The 23,191-nt window shown below is 39.3% G+C and overlaps 1 protein-coding gene across 2 annotated transcripts in view; it reads left to right on the top strand.

Moving 5' to 3' along the window:
- Positions 1 to 23,191, top strand: part of LOC126259884 (suppressor APC domain-containing protein 2) — a 154,826-nt gene that overhangs the window by 84,562 nt on the left and 47,073 nt on the right. For both annotated transcript variants that reach the window (XM_049956955.1, XM_049956956.1), the window contains exon 5: positions 13,222 to 13,368. In XM_049956955.1, the coding sequence (XP_049812912.1) occupies positions 13,222 to 13,368 (147 nt within the window). The remainder of the gene's footprint in view (positions 1 to 13,221; positions 13,369 to 23,191) is intronic.

The following is a 23,191-nucleotide window of genomic DNA, read 5'->3' as shown; positions in this document are numbered from 1 at the left end:
CGTTTTTCTCCCAGTAAGACCGTTTGTGATAATTTTTGGCGACGTAAGGAGTTTTTTCCACCCTCCTTACATCTAGGACCTGTCAACCTTCCGTTTTCGGACGTCGCTAAATTCTTGGGTCTTATGTTTGACAGAAAACTGTGCTGGTCCTCCCACGTTTCCTATCTTTCGGCTCGCTGTCTGCGATCCCTCAACACCCTCCGTGTCCTGAATGGTACCTCCTGGGGAGCGGACCGAGTGGTCCTTCTCCACCTCTATCGCGCCTTAGTGCGCTCGAAATTGGACTATGGAAGCATAGTTTACTCCTCTGCTCGGCCGTCTATTCTTCGGCGTCTCGACTCTATCCACCACCGTGGATTACGTTTAGTGTCTGGAGCTTTTTACACCAGCCCTGTGGAAAGCCTTTATGCTGAGACTGCTGAACCTCCGCTGTCCAATCAGCGAGCAGTCCTTCTGACTCGTTATGCTAGCCATCTGTCTTCCATGCCTGCTAATCCAGCCCATGACATTTTTTTCGACGCCTCCTTTGATGTAGGGTATGCAGGCCGCCCCTCCTCCCTACTACCACCGGGAGTCCGCTTCCGTCAACTGCTCCATTCTCTTTCCTTTCGCTTTCCTAAAACCTTCTTGACAACTTGGGGTACAGCACCGCCTTGGCTCCATCCCCGGATCTGCCTGCTCCGTGACCTTTGTCAATTTCCCAAGGATGGTACCCCTTCACTTGTTTATCGTCGGGCATCCTCTATGTTCACAAATGAAGGATGACACATTTATTTACACTGATGGCTCGAAAACATCGTTAGGTGTAGGGAGTGCCTATATTGTTGGCGACACCCCAAATCAATTTCGGCTTCCCGACCAGTGTTCGGTTTATGCTGCGGAGCTTTATGCTATTCTCCAGGCTGTCCACTACATCCGCCGCCATCAGCGGATACAGTATGTTATCTGCTCAGATTCTCTCAGCTCTCTCCTCAGTCTCCAAGCTCTTTACCCTGTCCACCCTCTGGTCCACCGGATTCAGGACTGTCTGCGCTTGCTCCACCTGGGGGGCGTCTCGGTGGCGTTCCTCTGGCTCCCAGGACACGTTGGTATCTGTGGAAATGAGGCGGCCGATATAGCGGCCAAGGCTGCAGTCTCTCTTCTTCGGCCAGCTATTCAATCGATTCCCTTCACCGATCTACGGAGCATTTTATGTCGTCGGGTTGTTCTTTTATGGCACGCACATTGGTCGACACTTCCCCATAATAAATTACGGGACATGAAAGCTCTTCCTTGTGCTTGGACCTCTTCCTCCCGAACGCGTCGTCGGGAGGAGGTAATTTTAACTAAACTTCGGATAGGGCACTGTCTTTTTAGCCATCGACATCTTTTAAGTGGCGATCCTCCCCCACTCTGTCCCCACTGCTCTCAGCTGTGGACGGTAAGACACCTTTTAATTGAGTGCCCCTATTTTACTCCGTTACGCGCCCGTCTACAGCTGTCGCCTGATATATCATCCAGTTTAGCAGATGACACACGCTCGGCCGATCTTGTTCTTGAGTTTATTAGTGCCAGTGAAATGACATCAGTCATTTGAAGCTTTTTTTGGGGACAACCAACCCCTTTCTGTAGTGGATTTTTAAGCCTTCCTTCCGCTTTTAGTTTCTCCAATTTTTTGAGTTTCGTTCCCATTTCTGCTGATTTCCATTTTCGGTTTTTACTGTTTCCTAAGTCACGGACCGGGGCTAATGACCATAGCAGTTTTGCGCCCTAAAAAAAAAAAAAAAAAAAAAAAAGAAAAAAGAAAAAAAAAAAAAAAAAAAAGAGCCGAGGCAACCGTGGTGCATAGGTGACAGGGATGAATGATAAATTTGTACATGTGAATAGAAGGACAACAGTTGAGCAACTGACTGCCCAGATGAACCGTGGGGCTACCAGTAGTATCTTCTCAACGACAGTTCAGTGACCGTTGCTGTATATGGGCCTCTGCAGTAGACACCTGGTTCGTGCACCTATGCTGATTGATGTTCATCAGTGACAAAGGCTGGAATTTGCACAGCAGTACCGCAACTGAGCATCCACTGAGGTGGCCTTTTCAAATTAAATACATTTTATTCTCCATCGGACAGATGACTGTTGGTGTGTATAGCATTAAATATCTGAAAGTACACACCCTCCAACAATTGTGGAAAGGGTCCAGGCCAGAGGAGGGAGCATTATGGTAGGAGTGTTTTCCTGGTATTTTCTGGGTGCTCTCATCATTCTGGAAGGCACAGTGAATTAACACGAGTGTGCATCTATCCTTATGGACCATGTCCACCCCTACATGCAGTTTGTTTTTTCCTCGGCTCTGTGGTATCTACCAGCAGGACAGTGCAACGTATCCCATAGCTTGCGGTGTTTGTGCATGGTTCGAGCACCAGGATGAGTTTGCCGTACACCCCTGGCCACCTGACTCCTCGGATCTAAATCCAATCAAGATTATATGGGGCCCCCTTGATCAGGTTTGGGCACAGCACTGGAGTTGGCATGGTTCCACATCCCTGTCGGTACCCGACAGAGCCTAATTGACTCCCTTCCTACACATCTGTCGCAGCAGTCCATGCAAGCTTTTGAAACGTGGTCACCTTAATGTGACTAGACAGTGTAGCTTATATATTCAAGAGAAAGTGTGGATGATGCTAGCAAGACAATTGTGGCAGTTACTGGTAATTTGTATTCTATGTATTCACATATTTCTCAAAATAAATATCTAACAACACCTCTAAAACAATGGACATAACACGATTGTTAATAGCCCACAATAATGCACATAATACAAGCAACATCTTATTGGCCCTCACTGTAGTGTTGCTTTATACAGTCCATCCCCCTTTTCTACACTTCTTTGAGAGACCCACATCTTTCTGAGCTTATTTCTGAAATTGTTGAAGGTATTTTAAATGCTGTGGTCCACAGTTAGAATACTGTCCAGAAATGTTTCAGCCCTCTCTTTTTACACCCTATTTCTTACGTTCTTGTTTGTATAATGTTCACTGTCAGTTTTCACAAACAAGATAGTTCACCGTAGAGCTATATAAGTTTTTCAGTGTGATTGTGCTCCCAGCCCATTCAGTATATTTACAGCAACTAATCCATGCTGTATCCTGAAAAACCACTCATTTGTCAATGGCAGATTTTGAGCAACACCTACATTTCTGCTGTTGCTATGTTAAAATTTGCTTATTTTGGTAAAACAAAGCGGAGTTTAAACAATGTCACCTTGCTAACATCCTGATGCAGTAAACAATGTCACCTTACTAACATCCTGATACAATTGAAATTTTGACAGAATCCTGAAAAGCGGTTTAATAAATAAAGAACTGAGGACAGTTCAGATCAAATGCTTATGAAGAATTACATTCTCAGCATAGAAATAAACAAGTAATTTCTTCACTTCTCTTGTTGCAGAACCACACAATTTCTCATTTCACCAGCTTTCAAAAACTCTTAAAAAATTACATCTTTCCATTACAAAAGTCTACAATTAATCATATATCATGTTAGATAAGAAAGTTCTTCATGTTTATCATACAGTGTTATACTCTGCTCTTTCCGTGCTATCGTTTGCCAAAATCTCATTATTAATCACTATTCTGGATCTTTTAAGTAATGTTTAATTGTATAGTAAATGTTACTTATGAAGAATGTTTTAGCTGCCTTTTTAAACAGATGTGTTGTAGTAATTTCATTAATTTCCATGGGCAGTTTATTGTAAAATTTTATTCCCTGATAGAATGTACTTTTTTTTAGTTTTTTGTTTGTTTTTTCCTTGGTAAGTGAAGGTCCAAACTGGCTCTTTTTCCATGATTATGTATAGAACTGTTTGTGGAAGACCTAGTAGTGTTTTACGTGATATGCACAACAGATTTCTTGCCAGGAAGAGGAATATAGAGATACTGATATTGTGAAAACATGAACTTTTTGGCAAGAAACATAATCGAGGTCCATATAGTACTGGACTCATACACCGAGTTTTTCTGACTTTTTTTCAAAGAGGGAGCTGTGTTGCTCAGAGCTGGAGACTGTCTGGGAGATTTATCTGTTGACGAGATCAGTGGAACAATTGGATAGAAAAGTCTGGCAGTGTTGTAGTTATTGGTTTTGATGCATTTAGTGTTGGAGGTAATACATTTATCATAGATGCCTAGGCTGTATGGAAAGAAGCATCTGATGTGGAAGGGATTGAAGTTGTTGAATTGGGGACGCCTGTTGCTTATAAGTTGGTTAAATGTTGACTGAGGTTGTCTTCAATCATCTATACTACCAGTCCATAACGCAGCTAGAGCATCTGAGCATCCAGTGCTGATGACTCAAACAAGAAAATAGAATTGTGTACAAAAGTAGCAGCGAGTAATGTGCATTAGATATTCAAGCCCATTCTCCAGCTCCCAACTGCAGTCAATAACAGCAAATAATGCCTGTTATGTCTTTCTTCTTATGTGGTAGCAAGTCACTGTACTAATGAGAGCACTGTGTATCAAAACACACTATTCTGTTGTGTACCAATGCATACAGAAACAGTTGGAAATTAGCTAGTGTATAATCGCTGCAAGATCAGCCAGGTGGGGAAATATTAGAGGTGCTTTGTCATGTCCCCCCTCCTCTCCAAATGTTACTTTCTTATTGTGTCAGTGAGTAATAGTTCAGTGTTAGGCTGAGTGATTAGGAAAGTAAGGAGCAGCAAGCTAAAATCGACGATGTGGATTAATCACTGTACACCTTCTTATTGCTTCATACCAGGCCTAGTAATTCACACCTACTTACACTAGCAGGAAGACTCATAGAATTCTGTATATGTGGTGTACCAGTTCCAATGTGTCACATTTTAACATATTTTATTTTATTTCTTGTCAAAACTGAAACCATGTGTTTATCAGGCATCCTACCTTCTGCTTTAGGCATGGTGGGATAAATATTTTGAAGTTTATAGTTTTTGCATGTTCATTTGGCAGGCATATTGTAGTAAATGACAGCCTAGATATTTTTTATAGTTTTTGCATGTTCATTTGGCAGGCATATTGTAGTAAATGACAGCCTAGATATTTTGTTTGTTATTGTTTTATGGAACATTTTTGTCTCTTACATCCACGTGTCAATCTTAATTCATCCAAATAGTTTATATAGATTAGATAGCTTAAAATGCAGTTAACATATCTTAATCATTTTAATTACATTGTTCAAATTAATGATATGAATATAATAGAGGGAAACATTCCACGTGGGAGAAATATATCTAAAAACAAAGATGCTGTAACTTACCAAATGAAAGCGTTGGTATGTTGATAGAGACAATAACACACACACACACACACACACACACACACACAAATTTCAAGCTTTCGCAACCCACGGTTGCTTCATCAGGAAAGAGGGAAGGAGAGGGAAAGACGAAAGGATGTGGGTTTTAAGGGAGAGGGTAAGGAGTCATTCCAATCCCGGGAGTGGAAAGACTTACCTTAGGGGGAAAAAGGGACAGGTATACACTCGTGCGCGCACACACACACACACACACACATCCATCCGCACATGTACAGACACAAGCAGACACAGCATCTTTGTTTTTCGATATAATTACATTATTCCATTGACATGTGGAGACAGGCTCCAATAATCTTTCTATATGGAACACTACAAGAATACATCCATCACGCATTAAATAAATATATCCAGTTACACTTTTGCACATTAAATTTCACTGTTACAGTTTGTAAAATAGGCAGAGAGATAAATTTCTTCTCATACCCAAGAAAATAAAAATTGCCCTTGTTTATTGACTTTTTATCATTTATGTAATTCAGTTACTTGTTTTTCCCCATCCATATGCCATTTTACAATGATATTGGAGACATTACCAGAGGGAGTTGAATGCAGCACAATATGACTCCGAGGACAGGATTTAGAGGGTGAGGTATAACGGAAGAAGAGGGAGACAGGGAACAGGATGGTGTGAGCATAGAATCAGTCAAGTTAAGATCATGATGCAAGGGTGGAGGCAGATGTGAAGAAGAGGCGAGTGTGAGGAAGGAGTGAAGGGAGATTGAGGTCTCAATGTAGTCAGCTGGGACGATGTAGCTGTGCAATTATGTGTGTACTCTATAGCTCTAAAGAAGATTTTGTCCAAAAGCTAGCAACATTTTCAATCCTATTAATGCTGCCTACCGACAACTCACCGCCCCATATATCCAGTGAATTGTTACCCCCCTCCCCCGCTCTATTCACTATGTTGTTGTGGTCTTCAGTCCTGAGACTGGTTTGATGCAGCTCTCCATGCTACTCTATCCTGTGCAAGCTTCTTCATCTCCCAGTACCTACTGCAACCTACATCCTTTTGAATCTGCTTAGTGTATTCATCTCTTGGTCTCCCTCTACGAGTTTTACCCCCCACGTTGCCCTCCAATACTAAATTGGTGATCCCTTGATGCCTCAGAACATGTCCTACCAAATGAACCCTTCTTCTAGTCAAGTTGTGCCACAAACTTCTCTTCTCCCCAATCCTATCCAATACCTCCTCATTAGTTATGTGATCTACCCATCTAATCTTCAGCATTCTTCTGTAGCACCACATTTCGAAAACTTCTATTCTCTTCTTGTCCAAACTATTTATCGTCCATATTTCACTTCCATACATGGCCACACTCCAGACAAATACTTTCAGAAATGACTTCCTGACACTTAAATCTACACTCGATGTAACAAATTTTTCTTCTTCAGAAACGCTTTCCTGGCCATTGCCAGTCTACATTTTATATCCTCTCTACTTCGACCATCATCAGTTATTTTGCTCCCCAAATAGCAAAACTCCTTTAGTACTTTTAAGTGTCTCATTTCCTAATCTAATTCCTTCAGCATCACCCGACTTAAATCGATTACATTCCATTATCCCCATTTTGCTTCTGTTGATGTTCATCTCATATCCTCCTTTCAAGACACTGTCCATTCCGTTCAACTGTTCTTCCAAGTCCTTTGCTGTCTCTGACAGAATTACAAAGTCGTCGGCAAACCTCAAAGTTTTCATTACTTCTCCATGGATTTTAATACCTACTCCAAATTTTGCTTTTGTTTCCTTCACTGCTTGCTCAATATAAAGACTGAATAACATCGGGGATAGGCTACAATCCTGTCTCACTCCCTTCCCAACCCCTGCTTCCCTTTCATGCCCCTTGACTCTTATAACTGCCATCTGGTTTCTGTACAAATTGCAAATAGCCTTTCGTTCCCTGTATTTTACCCCTGCCACCTTCAGAATTTGAAAGAGAGTATTCCAGTCAACATTGTCAAATGCTTTCTCTAAGTCTACAAATGCTAGAAATGTAGGTTTGCCTTTCCTTAATCTAGCTTCTAAGATAAGTCGTAAGGTCAGTTTAGCCTCACGTGTTCCTATATTTCCACGGAATCCAAACTGATCTTCCCCAAGGTCGGCTTCTACTAGTTTTTCCATTCGTCTGTAAAGAATTCGCGTTAGTATTTTGCAGCTGTGGCTTATCAAACTGCTTTCTTTTGGATTGGAATTATTATATTCTTCTTGAAGTCTGAGGGTATTTCGCCTGTCTCATACATCTTGCTCACCAGATGTTAGAGTTTCGTCAGGACTGGCTCTCCCAAGGCCGTCAGTAGTTCTAATGGAATGTTGTCTATTCCCGCGGCCTTGTTTCGACTCGGATCTTTCAGCGCTCTGTCAAACTCTTCACGCAGTATCTATTCACTATATTCCACAAATAAATTTACATTACTAGTTTCACAAGGATTTATACATTGTGTAAAATGTTCACCCACACACGTGTGCCCACCCACCCATCCATCCACCTGCACACCCACTCACTCTTTCTCTTTCAGCTGGTATCAGGACCAGGAAAACACCTTTGTCTTTGAATTATTTGCTTTCTCATTCAAAAGCTGAGTCAACATCTCTCCTTAATGAAGAAAATAATAAACTTTGAAAAATGAAAAATGGTTAGTATTATCCATCAAAGAACTTGGATGCAATTTCCCAGTGATATGCACTAAATTGCAAGAATATATTTTAGAAAAGCAGTAGTGTTTTATTTTGTGTTATACTTCTACTAATCTCTAATGAGTACTATGCATGTTACACTACCTTCAAGGCACTTGCTCTTATATACAATGAAGTCGTAACATTTTGTTGATGTTTCCTTTGTTGGTAGCATTGTGTGTTCATTTTGCTTCAACTGACAGTCAGTTATTCATCTCTAATGATTCTGAGTTTGTTTCACAATATGTGGAATCTGTGTTTTATTTGACAGTATTCTGAGGTTGCTTTTATTCAGGATTCCAATACACCACATTATTCCCCACTCTTTTGGCTACAAAACTCTGTTTTTCAACATAATCTCCATTTAGTGTGATGGCCTTACGCCACCTTACTTGGAGGGCCTAAATGCCCGCATGGTACTGTTCTACTGGTCATCAATAACCTGCTCGTCGTCCACGTATAGCTTCCCGCAGAGTGCATCCTTCATTGGGCCAAACGGATGGAGGTCAGAAGGTGCAAGATCCAGGCTGTAAAGGAGGGGAGGGGGGGGGGGGGGGGAGGTGACGTAAAACAGTCTATTGAAATTTTGTGAGCCCCTCTCAGTTGCACAGACTTGTGTGAGGTCTTGCACTGTCCTGGAGAAGGACAAGTTCATTTGCATTTTTTTTCGCAACGAACACATTGAAGTTGCTTCTTCAGTTTCTTGAGGATAGCACAATACAATTCAGTGTTGATCGTTGCACCATGATGGAGGAGAGCAAACAGAATAAGTCCTTCAGAGTCCCAGAAGACTCACCACAACTTAATTGTCTGAGGTTGTGGCTTTGAGCTTTTTCTACGGAGGAGATGTGGTGTGGCTACACTTTACTACACTTTCTGGTTTGAAGTGATGAATCTGTGCTTCATTGCCTGTATGATGTTCAACAAAAAATTGTCACAATCAGCCTGACAACATGCAATCAATTCCGCGCAGATGGTCCGTTGTTGCACTTTATGGTCTTCTGTTAGGCAGCAAGGAACACAGCGGGCACTCATCTTTGAGTACCCCAAGTGGTGGATAAGTGTGTTAGCACTACCGCTGCATGTTCCAGCACTGCAGGAGTCACAGCTGTGTGCAGCCAGCCAGCACACAGGAGATCAAAGAGGTTTGCGTAACCGTGTTGCAGTGATGCAGGTGCCTCGCCCGATGACTCACCATACTTTTGTTCACTGCCAGGTCTCTCTGGATATTCTGCAAATGCTTATGAATACCTGTGATGCTCTGATTTTCTGCCAAAAAGCTCAGCGACCGCATCCACTTGGAATGCACCTCCATTACAGATGGTGTTTTGAAGGTGCCTTATAGAGCCGTCATTTCTTGGAACTCTATGAAACTATAGGGCTGAAGCGGGAATATTACATTATATCCCACAATTAATTCCAAATTTTTTCAACTGAAATTGACCGGGAGAAAAAAAGTGTTATATTAATTATTAAACGCACCTTGTATTTTCTGTCTGTAAGCTGAATTAATTGTTGCCCTTATGTGCAATGTTTCCTTATTGTATATCAACTCATTTTGAACATCCATGATGGTTTAAATTACCATTTCTGGCAGGAACTTCTGATGTTTTGATTATATCAGAATAATATTGGTCCTAAGATGCCAAAGAAAGGTACTTCTGTAGTAATTTGTTTTGTAAATTTTTCACATAAGAAATTGCTCATTTGGGATCTTTGCTGTCTTCACTCTCTGCCCTGTTTTCCAGATTAATGAGTAATTTGCCATTCCTGTTATTCATAATGGTTTATGTTCTGTAGTTGGTTCTGTATGTCTCCTGCATCAGAAACAGGACAACAATGTGAGAAGTGTTCAATGAATTCAAAAGCAAAATCTTACCCTAGGGTTATTAAAAATCCGTAAAAAGTTTGGGTCCTGTGTAAAATCAGTCACTAGAACATTACTTCTACAAATACTCACTGACCATAATGGCACTGAAGCAAAGATGATAATGTTAAGGCCACAGTATTAAATGCAGTCCTTTGAAATTATTTCACTGTGTATTATTGTTCCTTTAATAAATTTGTAAGGGTTCTGCCGATTGAGTTTTTGGAAAATATGCAGCTTTAGAGTCCATGTACTCTCTAAGAAAGCGATTAAAATCCATTGAGCGGTTGCACTGAATCTTTGCACACAAAGTAATAAAGCACTAAACTGGGAAAAAATTTTCCCACAAGGTGACTCTCTTTGGGCTATCATTTTCTAAATTAAAGGCAATATTTAAGCACTTTATTGATAATATATTCTCAAAAATATCAACCAGTGTCTTGACACATTCATAATTTTGGCAAAAGAATCGTGATTGACCTATCCTTGAACAAAAACCACACACATTAAAATTGTAACAGTATGAGACTTTGCCTGTGTCACACTTTATTTGATACTCTACCTTGTTACCCTATATATTGTTTGCATGGCCCAGTTGCAGTATCTGCTGCAGTAAGAATCTGTGTTCTCTTGGAATAAAGTAGTATGTTGTATGTTACGTGTAAAAGAAACATCGATGGATATTTTATAATATTATGTACATCAGTTTTAAACACTTGTTACAGTCATGGCCCCTACACTGTCTCCCTGTTTTATTTTCAAATCTAGAGTTCAGAAGATCTCTTATGCTTATTTCTGGGGCTCATTCCATGTTATCTGCCACCTAGGGGTGTGCTCTCTAGTATTAGGGCTCCCTCTAGAGAATATGAGTTAGTAGGATACCAAGACCAGCTGATGAAATAACCAGTAGGAGGCAAGAGACCTAGAGTAACACCAAGTGACAAATGGATCATTGGAATGAAGGAATCTTTGGAGAAGAGAAAAGAAGACAGGGGAAAAGTGGAAAGGGAAGATTGGTAGGAGGTCAGGAAAAGATGGAGAGAAGCTTCTGTTTCTAGCAGACTGAGTCTAGAGCTGTAAACTGTGGAAGATAATGAAATACTTATTAATCTAACTGCAACATCTATCCGCAATGGATCTACAAGATTCTGGGTGATACAAAACTAAACCTATAAGAAAGTTAACCTTTTGCTTGATTCTGTGAAATCTACAACAAATCATTATTATGAGGTTTGTTCAGTAAGTAATGGATCACTTTTTTTTCATACCAGGATGGTTTTATTCATGATTCAAATACACCCTGTAGTTCTGTAATTCTTTGGCAATAAAAATCGTTTTTGCCATATAATCTCTGTTCAATTCAATGGCTATACACCAACTTAATGTGAGAACCTGTATGTGTCATTGTACCACTCTGTTGATCTGCTCTCAGCTAAGATCTTGCCGCATCAGTAACTTCGCTGTCATTGCTGTGGTGGTTCCTTCAGAGTCCATCCTTCAGTGGACGAAAAAGAGAAAAGTCAGAAGGTGTGAGATCCAGGCTGTAGAGAGGATGAGGATGAAAGGTCCACCAAAGTTTAGTGTGAGCAGACTTATGGGCGGCCTTGCACTATCATGGAGTAAGAGTGCATTCACATTTTGTGTTGTGTGGAATCGTTTCTTTAATCTCCTGATAGTCTCACAACCAATTTCAGAGTTGATTGTTTGATCACGAAGGAGTACATCAAACAGAATAATACCCTCAGAGTCCCTGAGAAGTGTAGCCATGACTTTACTAGCCAAGTATAATATTGTGAACTGCCCCATGGATTACTACTTTTGTTTTGGGCTCAAAGTGATGAATCCATGTTTCATCGCGTGTGATGATGTTTGACAAGAAATCATTGCCGTCAGCCTCATAACAAGCAAGTAATTTGACCCATGTGTTCTTTTTTCCTCTGTATGCTATTCAGTTAGAATTCAATGAACCGAATGGGTGCAAACCTTGGAATATGCTAACTGGTGGAGAAGTGTATCAGCACTACCAATAGAGATATCAAGTTGAGCACTGAATTGCTTGATTGGTCACCTCAAATAAGAATGTCTGCATGTTGAAACATTGTATACATCACAGCTGTGTGCTGCTGGGCTGTGCACAGGAGATTAAATTTCCTTCTTCTTGCTCTGTTGACAACAGATATTTTGCTCAGCAACTTACCTTACTTTTATCCACTGTCTGCTGTCATAGGCAGTACATAAATGCGTATAAATATTTGTGGTGGTCTGGTTTATGGTTAAAAGAAGTCAATTGAACTGCTCTTTGCTTGGAGGAACACACCTCAGATAAGGACACAATTTTGGAGACTGGTTATAGCACTGCCATCTACTGGGAGCTATGAATAAACATGAGATCTTTAAGGACTTCACAAAGAGAACTACATTTTTTAAACCAAAAGTGGCCTTGAAAAATAACATCTTGCATTACATATTAAGTGCCACTCTTATAAATTGTATCTCTTATTTACAGCAAAATTTTAAACCATTTGCTTCCGTTAAACATTCAGCACTATAGCATGACTTCCCTGCTGTTTTCTTTTAGCTGTGATTACTGAGTGATGCTGAACAGTGGTTAACACATCCTACTTGTATTCTATAAGAAAGTGACACAAATTCATCTCCAACTTACATAACTGAACCGATCCACAGCTTCCTTACACAACAATTGTTACAGTGTTTCCTCCAAGTAACCCATGTCCATTTACGTTATTGCCTGACAGACATTAAACTTTTAATGTCCCATTCTTCTTAAGCCATTCTTCTATAAGAATCTGCGGTTGGAAATAACTTTGAAATGCCACTTATAATTCATAACACACACAACATGTAAGATTAAAATCACCTGTTGCAAAATCATTTTATTCCATATGAACTGATATAAATTTGTTTATCAATATAACCATTAATGTTGTGACTTTTAAAAAATTTTAATTGCTTATTGTTTGTGTAACAAAAACAGTATTAACTCATAGCTACAAATCTAATAACTTGATTTCTAGTCAATAGCATTAAGCAGTCTAAGGCATCACCACTTTTGTGTTTATCATCACAGGATTCTTAAATAAATAATAGAAATATATTTTACTTTCCCTATCTTTATACTGTTACCTGTGGCTGAACAAGTGGACTCAGAGGTGAAATATTATATTTTTCTTTGGGACAGATCTTTAAGTCCAGTTTTAATTATCTCAGCAGCCATGTTTCTTAGAGATTTTGTATGATGGTAAAACATTCATTGGTCTGTTTCTACTCTGCATACAGTTCTCAGTAGTTATTGTCATAACTGTTATAATTCTATTGTTTGTAGCTCAAAAGGATGAAACAAATAGAGCAGGAAAAAGATGTGCTGATGCAAGGACTGCAAGCTGTTGAAAAAGCAAGGGACTGGTACCTCAAACAGGTTGCTGTCGTCCAAGAGAAAATGAAATACCTTGGTCGTATGGGTTCGCATATGGTTTGTATTCATCTTTATTTTGTTGTTGTTTTGGAATGCATGAAATTCATTTGACATTGTGATACCCTATCTTATTCTATAATTTCTTACTTGAACTGAAAGTACAAAATGAATTGATAGAATACTAAGAGTAAAAGAGAACTTTCTCCTTATGTTCTGTGTCCATATGAGAAATATATGTGAATTAACTTGAGAAAGCCTGTTTCTGCTTAATTGTGTACAACCCAATGACTCATTTCTGGACTACCACCATCTGTTACCTTGGACATGCAGACATTATTATTGTCAGTTTCATAGAGAACTTAACAGAATTTCCTTAGTATTAATATTTTGAGATAAGGTCTCATGATTAGTTCTTCAGTAAGTTATTACAGTTTTCAGAAACAGGGCGGTTTAAAATTACACAAATAAAAGTTCATAGTGTTGTGTGTTGCAGTTTATTGTTCCTGGACCAGTTGCAGCACACACACACACACATTCAATTAATATAAAATTCATTCAGGTAGAAGATGACAAAATATGCGGGGTAACTGATGAGCAAGATGGACTGCAGAAGAAAGTATCATCTAAGGACTTTGCAGAGTTTAAAAGATAAGACTGATGCAATGGATCCTAGAGCTTAGAAAACTGTACAGATTTTTACAAAACAAAAATACCAAATTAGTGAAAGTAATTTAGGAAAGTAAGTTGAGTTGAAGATTCATACTCTACAATTGTATCACTTTAGGGGGAAACTGAAGTGAGAAATATTAGTGATGATAGTTCACATGACAGCAAGGATTGGGTCCAGCCATTTAGCAGTGTGGAAGCAAACAAACTATATGCATTACATAGCTCTTCCCTAAAAACACAGACTTGTCTAGCATAGCTGCAAACTTTTGGGGCACTATTTGGGAAGTATTGTGTTCTTAGAGAGAAAGTTACTCTTAACGTAATCATTCTGACTGTACTGTTTTTTAATGTCCTTTGCGGTGACTGAAAATATATGCTCTTGTCATATCAATAACATGCTGTTGCCATTAAGCATATTAAATGCAATTTGTACACCTCTCCTTTAAAGAATGTGTTTTTTATTCATACCTCAATATACATTGATGTGCAAAACTTAAGGACAAAAGTAACTTTCACATGATGTGTCATTGCCAAGTAACATAGCTCGATGAAACTTGGACAATACATAGAAAGAACTGTTACAGTATTGTATAGTATAGAAGGTCATTGAAAGACATACACAGTGAGACAATGATTAAACAGAAGTCACCATGAGTTATGATGGTCCCAAGGACATTACAAAAGGTAGGATGGTTTTTGTTGTGAATGTAGTAACTGAAAGCTACCCTTAATTCAGCCCAAACATCTATGGCAGCAGAAAAATGTTTCCCTGCTACAGCCCCTTGATGATGGTCATAAGTCATTGCATGCTATGATTATTAAGTAAACACTTGCTGTGACAGGATGGCATTATAACAATGAAGTAGCAATGCAATAAGAAAGAATAAATAACATTTATTAAAAGTATGTAACAAAGTGTTACTTAACTTGATACACTTTGATGCATGGGACTTGAAGTCCTAAATATTATACAGTCATATCTAACTAACTTTGCTGTGTCTTGATAGTCTATGATATTTTAAGTATCACTGCTGATAGTAACATTTCTAGACATCCTGTTTCTATTCGTAGTTCTCCACAAACAGTAGCTGCTGTGACAAAAGGTAATCTTCAGAGTACTGTCTGATCTAAGGGTAGGAACTGAAGTTAACTGTGTGATTGTTGGTGTGGAACTAACTGATTGCCTGCAACACAAAGTGTTTCAAGACTGTCAGCAGAAGGATATCCGTGTCCACCAGTGCAAGTTGAAACCAAAGTAGGCCAAAGTTGACCGTGTTCCCTATTGCCTCTCCACACTATCAGTGAACATACATGATGTTCTGGAGGAAGTGGCATGGAGCAAGGAAGTGGCAACGAGCAGAAAGAAGTCTGGGATTGTGAGCACCGTATGGAGACTGCTGCACAGAATGGAGAGACACAAGGCGAGTGGTTGTGCCTATCTGGTGGTGTCCTCTTATAGTACTTGTTGAGTACTTCTTGCTTAAGTACACAACAGTTCTTCGACAGGGCATTGCGTTCTGTCCAACAAAATTCCATTTTGGCTGCTGGTTGGTAAGAAGTTCTTGTGATAGGATGTTCTAGTCCTCCACAAGTGCGGTTAGCAACAAGTCAGGATTAAATGCAACTGTGAAAAGACGTACGTGGGGAAGGAGTACAATGTTGCAATCATGTTGACCAGTGAGCGTACTGTGGTCACAGTTATCAACCGCGCTGGTGAATGGATGGAATGCCCTACTACAAGAACTCCTTACCAACCAAGTGGCCAGCATGGGAGCACATTTCAGAGTATTCATTACCATCTGTGGTGATCACACACCCTATTAAGAACCATGTCCCATCTTCTGTAAATTCCAGGGGTCCATCATAAATTGTGGTGACTTCACTGTAATTATTGTCTTTGAATAAAAGTCATTTCTATTTATCTCACTGTGTATTTATTTCAGTTATTTTTTGTACTATACCACAGCATTTATTTTTATGTATAGTCAAGTTAGTTAGTCGAGCTATGTTACTTGGCAGTGACACATCATGCAAAAGTTATTTTCGTCTGCACATTTGGCACATTGGTTTAATTTTTTTCAAGAATATTATAAGTAGTTAGAGCTACTTCTTTCACTAATCTAGATATTATATGAAACAGTTACCAGAGGCTGCTGTATGAGTCAAGTGCAGAAATAATTTGTTTGTTGTGTTGTGATTTTCTTACTTTCAAGTAACTCTGGGTTCTTAAATCAAAATTTCATAACTAGTCTTTTAAAAACTGTCAACACCAAATGACAAAATATAATTTGTTTTGTTCAGATATCTTATTCTTTGTGTTCTCCATAAATGGTCAGTTAGAAACTGCCTCAAATACCAAATTGTTGCACTCATATCTCACGCAAGTAGAATTTTGCTCTACATTGTGAACTGCCATTTCAAGCCATGCATTGAGCCTCACATAACAACAAATAATTGAGAAATCACAAGAGTTCTGTGTTAGTGTTTTCCTCTGCTTTCATGGCAAGACTGTGTTGTCTGGGAATAGTTGTGGCGGGTGCTTGCAGAATTCAGTTCCCACCACACTTGATAGCACTAATCAGAAGTATATATGATAGTCACCCCACAGCTCTGAACACAAGTGCTGGAATGTCTGATTTCTTCAATATATCAAAAGGTGTCGGACAGATTTGTGTCCTACCCTCAATTGTACAACATCTATGCAGAACATCTCATTAGGAATGCCTTTGATGGTTGGACTAAAGTACTGATTACACCATGCTTTCAGCCAGCATTGAAGATGAACTTACTGAGCTACTAACAAAAGTAAAGAGCATTAGTCCTGCGTATGTCTTAGACATCAATCTCAGAAAGTTCAGACTCATGATAATTGATTGTGGAGCACAGGTCCAACTCGCAGGTCGATTAAAGGAACTGGAAGTTGTGCATTCTTTCGCCTGTCTTGGGCCAGCCATCTGTGACCTGGGAAGTTGTGAAGATGAGATAAGAAGACAGGGCAGTTGGCTATGAAGAGGCTCACCAATATCTGGGACAACAGAGCGATAATGAACAGCACAAAGATCCAGCATCTTTTTCTGGTGGTGAAACATAGACTTTCAAGGCAAGCAGCATAGTGATGCGTTTTAACTTTAGTACTAGTACAGTTTGCTGAACATAAAATGAACCAAAAGAAGAACTAGCGTGTCCTTATTTAGCAACTTGTACCTTTCTTGTCACGTCAGCCAAAAATTCTCCAGTTTTTTGGCCATATTGTGAGAAGAGAAGGAGAAAATTTAAAGAAAAAAATCATTGAAGAAAAGATCACTTGCATGAGAGCAAGGGGGAGACCAATGACCAATGACCAATCTACCTCTTCAGCAGGCTTTAAGAGAAGCTGGTAACCGCCCATGATGGAGACACTTGGTTCATGTCATGACGCTTAGCAAGGGTGGGAATTGTAGAGGGAACGGGGGTGGATGGCAGAGAAGCGGGTTTTAGAAGAGACAGAGGGAGTAGACAAAATATGGTAAAATGGTAAGTAAGTGGGGGAGTGGGATGAAGGGTGGTGTGGGAAGAGGATGGGGGGGGGGGAGGGGTAGGGAAGGTGGAGGGGGAGAAATAGAGATAATGGTATATTGGTATACTATATTATGTAGCTAATCATACATTGCAGCATAGTCTTACTAATTACAGCATGTGAAGATCTAAAGCATACACAGTAGGTTTTCTTTTTCTGTGTGTGCAGTCAATATATTCATTTTACAAATAATTAAATAAGAAATCTATCAAAAAGTATTAAGAACTATTGAACATTAAAACTACTGTATATTGTTGAAAGATTATATAAGCTATTTTCTTATCTTATAGATGTAGTACGTTGAGACCTATGTGGCCCTGCTAAAATCAAGCATACAGTCACAGGTTCAGTAAAGTCATTACATGCGCAATAGGGACTTAAGATTACAACTAGGTAGTGTTTATAGCCCAGTAGTTTAATAAAAGAAAAACTGAGGAATTTGGAGGTGGTGGAAAAGATTGGGGAGGGGGGCAGGGGGGTGAGAAAGAAGATGAATGTTAGATAATACATTAGTATGCTACACTGTGTATGTGACCATATATTGCAGTATTGCCAAAATATCCATATAATTTCATGTTAAACTGATCTTAATAATTATGTAATGTGAAGATATGGAGCATACATAACTTGTTGTAAGCATTCTTGAAATGACATACCAGTACATTCATTTTACAGATGGTAAAATAAGAATTCTATTAAAATTATTTGGTGGTTATTAAAAATTAATAAAAATATTGGAAGGCCCTTTGGGACATATATGAGGGGCAGTCAAATGAAAACCAAACACCTGCTGCAGTGGCACCATGGAATTATTCCATTCAAAGGTAATCACCACATGCGTTAAGACATTTATCCCACTGGAAGCTGAGACAATCAGTTTTTGTTTCTCAGCATGCAGTTAGCCACTGACAGATCCACAACCACATCTTCATCTAACTGAAACCAACATTCATGCATGTCTTTCATCAGGTTGCCAAAGATGTGAAAGTCACACAGTGAATGATCCAGGATGTATAGAAGATGTTGCAGTGTTTCCCAACCAAATTGCTTAAGTGTAGCCTTCATCTGATTGGCAGTGTGGCAGTGGGCAGTATAGTGCAACAGGATAAGGCTGTCTGACGGCATTCCTGGGCATTTTGGCCTTATGGTGCATTGCAGTTCCTGCAAAGTATCTTCATAGTGCCGGACATTGTTTGAGGTTCCACACTGAGGGAACTCAACAACCAGAGGGCTCTCGCAGTTGAAGAAGGTCATCATGACCTTACCGGACCTTGTGTGAACATTTTTGGATTCCTTTGATGGGGGAGATCTGGGATGTTTCCACTGTTGGCTTTGCCATTTACCCTCAGGCTTGAAATGTGGCACCATGTAAGGTCACAATGACCTCCTTCGACTGCAGGGTCCCCTGCTTGTCAAGTTCCTCGAGCATGGAACCACGATCAATGCACAGCCCTATGGCGACACTTTGCAGAAACTGCAATGCACCATAAAGTCAAAACGCCCAGGAATGCTTTCAGCTGGAATCATCCAGTTGCACAGTAGGGCGCACCCCCACACTGCCAATCAGATGAAGGTTACACTTCAACGATTAGGTCAGGAAACACTGCAACATCCTCCATACAGCCTGAATTGTTCACTGTGTGATTTTCACATCTTTGACAACTTGAAGAAAAATACATATGGATGTCATTTTTAGTTGGATGAGGAAGTGCAAGAGTGGATGCAGCTGTGGATCCGTCAGCAGCCAACCATGTTCTACGAAACAGGAATTGATCGTCTCATCCCCCAGTGGAATAAATGTCATAATTTGTTGAGATTACTTTGAGTGGAGCCATTCCATGGTCCAATTGTGGCAGTTGTTCAGTTTTCTTTTGACTGCCCCTTATACTTCCATTACGTAGTTTCTATGTAAGTATTGACTTATCCTATACAGCTCTGCTAGATTCCAGCCTGTAGTCACTGGTTGAATGGTGTCATTACTTAAACAATATGGACCTTGGATTGCAACATGCTAGTGTTTGTAGCCCTGTAATTAAACTGACCTATCAATACATTCATTTTGCAAATAGTAAAATAAGGACTGTATTAGAATTAGTAGAAAATTATTAAAAGATTAAAAAATAATAAAAATCTTGGAAGATGCTATGTGATATAAACTCTCATTATGAGGTAAGTAGATTGATACTGATTTAATCAATATGGTTTTTGTAGATTTCAGCAGCAATCTCTGGATCAGTGGTACCATTACATACACAACATGGACCTTGTGGTTTCCTTTTTATGTACTGGGTTACAAACACTAGCTTTTTGTAATCCAAAGTCCACATTTTCTTTGTAATGATGCCAATAATCCAGTGACTTGCTGGAAACTAGCAGAACCATATTGATTATTGTTGGAGTCACAAATGATGGGGGTCGAATTTAGGCTTATTCTGCGTACCTACATCATGCATTCCCTGACAGCCAGTAAGCGTTAAGTAGTGTTCTGAGTGTAATGCTATGATGTCATAGCCACTACAAGCATTAAATGTAATTATAGCGAGTTATTTAGTGAATTTTTAATTCCATTCATTGCCAGTTGTCACTGCTGATGGTGGTGATAAGCAACAAATTCTACATAAGCAAGCAAGAGAAATAATTTGTAGGATCCATCCTTTCTTCAGGCACAAAGCACTTGTATGCGTGCCCTGCAGCTGTCGTGTGGAACCAGAAATAATGCAATACCCGTCTGTGCCCGTATATACCAGTTTATCATCTCCAGTCCACTTCCTTCCTCACTTCCCCTTTCTCCCACCTCCAATTCCAAATCCCTCCCAATTCCCTCAATGTTTCTGTTATGAAACTACTGGGCTATAAACACTACCCGTTTGGAATCTTAGATCCATATTGTGTATGTAATCACATTACTGAACCTGTGAGTGTATACTTGATTTTAGCAGAACCACATGTGTTAAGTTAGTCTGTGTACTAGCTCTATAATGTGAGCATATATATTATATAACCTTTCAGTACTATATAATAATGTTAATGTTTAGTAGCTCTTAATATTTTTTGATAGATTTCTTATGTCATTATATGTAAAATAAATACATCAGTTTGTCACCTCAAAAAGATATATACAGAACCCATGTGTATGATGTAAGACTGAATTAATATGAAGTAGATGAATACTCATGTTGTGCTGCAGTGTATGATTAGGTACATAATATAGCACACCACTCTACCATTTTTAACAAATAAGGAATAGGATAGATTGCTACTCAGCATAAAGATGGACCATTTTTATGGTGAGTGGCAATCTCTCTTATTCCGTATATTGTTGTTATTCCTACCTGGAGTTTCCATTGTTTAATATACAATTGTTCATCTATTCTTTCCCCTCCAACCCTATCTGCTGCACATCCCCCTCTGAACCCTCCCATTCACCCCAGTCCTCCCCTAACCACCCTCCACCTCATCCCCCACGTCCCCCAACTCCCACATTTACCAATGTATCATCATTGGTCTAACCACATTTCTCCTTACAACCCCCTCCTGCTGTCACCCCTCAATCCCATATCCATCATTCTACCATCTATTGTCTGTTCCTCCCTTTCTCCCCTACAGTCCCCCTGGCACCCAATGCCCTTTCTCCTGTACAATTCTTCCTCCCTCTCCTCCTATGTTTTGTTGTGGACAAGAATTTTGTGGTGTGTCTGCATTTCACATGGGTCTTGCTAATTGCTGCATATGTATGCTTTTTTATGTAAGTCACCAGGAATCAGATGATTACTATTTTATAATACAACATGTGTGCTATTATTTTTTGTATCATATTTTGTTGTGCATGCAAAAATGTTTATATTTACACTTTGAGAATGGAGTAATGCATTTTGTCTCTATAAGAGGCTTTTATGAGCTTGTATTATAAGGTTGTGGTTAAGCGCTTAGCCAACTAAATAATCCCTCTTACTTTCCTTGGTAATGTCTTTGCCGGTCTAAAGATCATGCGGCTACACAGTGGTGTTACTTTGTAACAACCTTTGCCCTTATGTTGACAAATGTTAATGCCAGTTTATGTATGGATGTGGTGAATGTAGGTCACAGCAATGTATAGACTGTCAGAGACACATTAACAGTGTGTTTATTCACTGTACACAATTTCAAACTTATTCTGTATCTGACATGTACCCATCTCCTGTAACATGACAACTGGTTTATAAGGCAAGGTATATGTTATTTTGAAAATGTTATGTCATTTAGGCATGCTGAACATTTTGTGACATGGACGTACGGTTCTTAAATTAAGTAATGACTTTTTGATCCTCACATCATGCAGTGCATTGTATGATGTATACATTTTATTAATGGCTATAAAATCAAAATTATGATGGTGTGAAATAAATTATTAATAATTTACTGTCAAATTGTGGAAATTTCTTTCAGACACATGACTGTGGTCCCCCACAAAGGAGAAGTTATTAGATGATAACTGGTTTTGGTTGACTAGTAACCATCTTCATATCAATGAAAACAAACAGGAAAATTGCCTTTCAGTGATGTGAAAACATCCTAACACCATTTTAAAAAACATATTTTTTTATAAAAAAAATATTAAAAATAATAATAAGCTGCTTTGTTTACACTATAACAGATACCTAAGTATATTGTTAACCACCATTATGTCAATAATAAGTGCAAGTTGTCAGTCAGTACCAGAAGGCTTATCAGAGCATTACTGTTAGCATGGTCTCCTGCTTTTGTGACACGACGTGAATGTTAGCATGTAAAACCAGTGGGAGACTACACCAACTTTCATACTCACACCAGCCTTCATATACTGACAAGATACACTTAGTACCCATGTTATGGTGACTGACACTTTTGTTTAGGCACTAACTATAGTCGAAGCATGGTAGGTTTTTTAATAGTGTGCGTCCAGTGTTCTGCCAAGTTCTTGTTTCCATTGTGTGCTCAATATCTTGATGATCAATCCAGCCGCCTTGTTCAGGTCTGTGACTTTTGCTGCTACGTGTCGCACTGCCTGAACTCCAGCAAGACTGTGAACTATTGTTGGTCTCGTGCAGTTGTTTATAGCCGAGTTAAATTCCTGACACCCGCTATGCCGTTTGATGCTTTTTTGTTTTTCAGAACTCTCACTGAAATTTCATGAAATGCAAATTTTCTCTGCACTTTCCAACTCTGGTATATGTGATGGCCAGTGAGATTTTAATTAATCAAGTGCCTGTTACTTAAATTGAAACTATTGTCCCTATTAATTAGGTTTTCTGACAGCTTAATTTCAATAGACTCCTCAACTATACTGTCTCAAAAAATGGACATTTGTACCATGATATTGGTCTTATTGTATTTCATTTCATGATTATATTTGAGGCAGTGCTTGGCAGCAGCTGGTTTACTTGGTTATTTTAGTCAAGTATGTTGCCGATGTTTCTTGCATCTCACCTCAACTGTTTTGATTGTCTACCTCATGTAAGACATGCCACATTCATGTGGAATGTGATACACACCCAGCCTTCGGAGACCTAGATCATTGTTGACATTACAAATAATATTTTTTATCTTAGTTGGAGAGAGTGAAATACAATGGATGCCATGTTTCCATAGGGCGTATCAGTCCTTCCGGATATTGGGCCAGCTTAAGGTAGATAAGCA

This window comes from Schistocerca nitens, chromosome 5 (assembly GCF_023898315.1).
Source record: "Schistocerca nitens isolate TAMUIC-IGC-003100 chromosome 5, iqSchNite1.1, whole genome shotgun sequence".
NCBI lineage: Eukaryota > Metazoa > Arthropoda > Insecta > Orthoptera > Acrididae > Schistocerca > Schistocerca nitens.
Note: the sequence above shows the minus strand (reverse complement) of the source record. Positions and strands in the feature narration are given on the sequence as shown.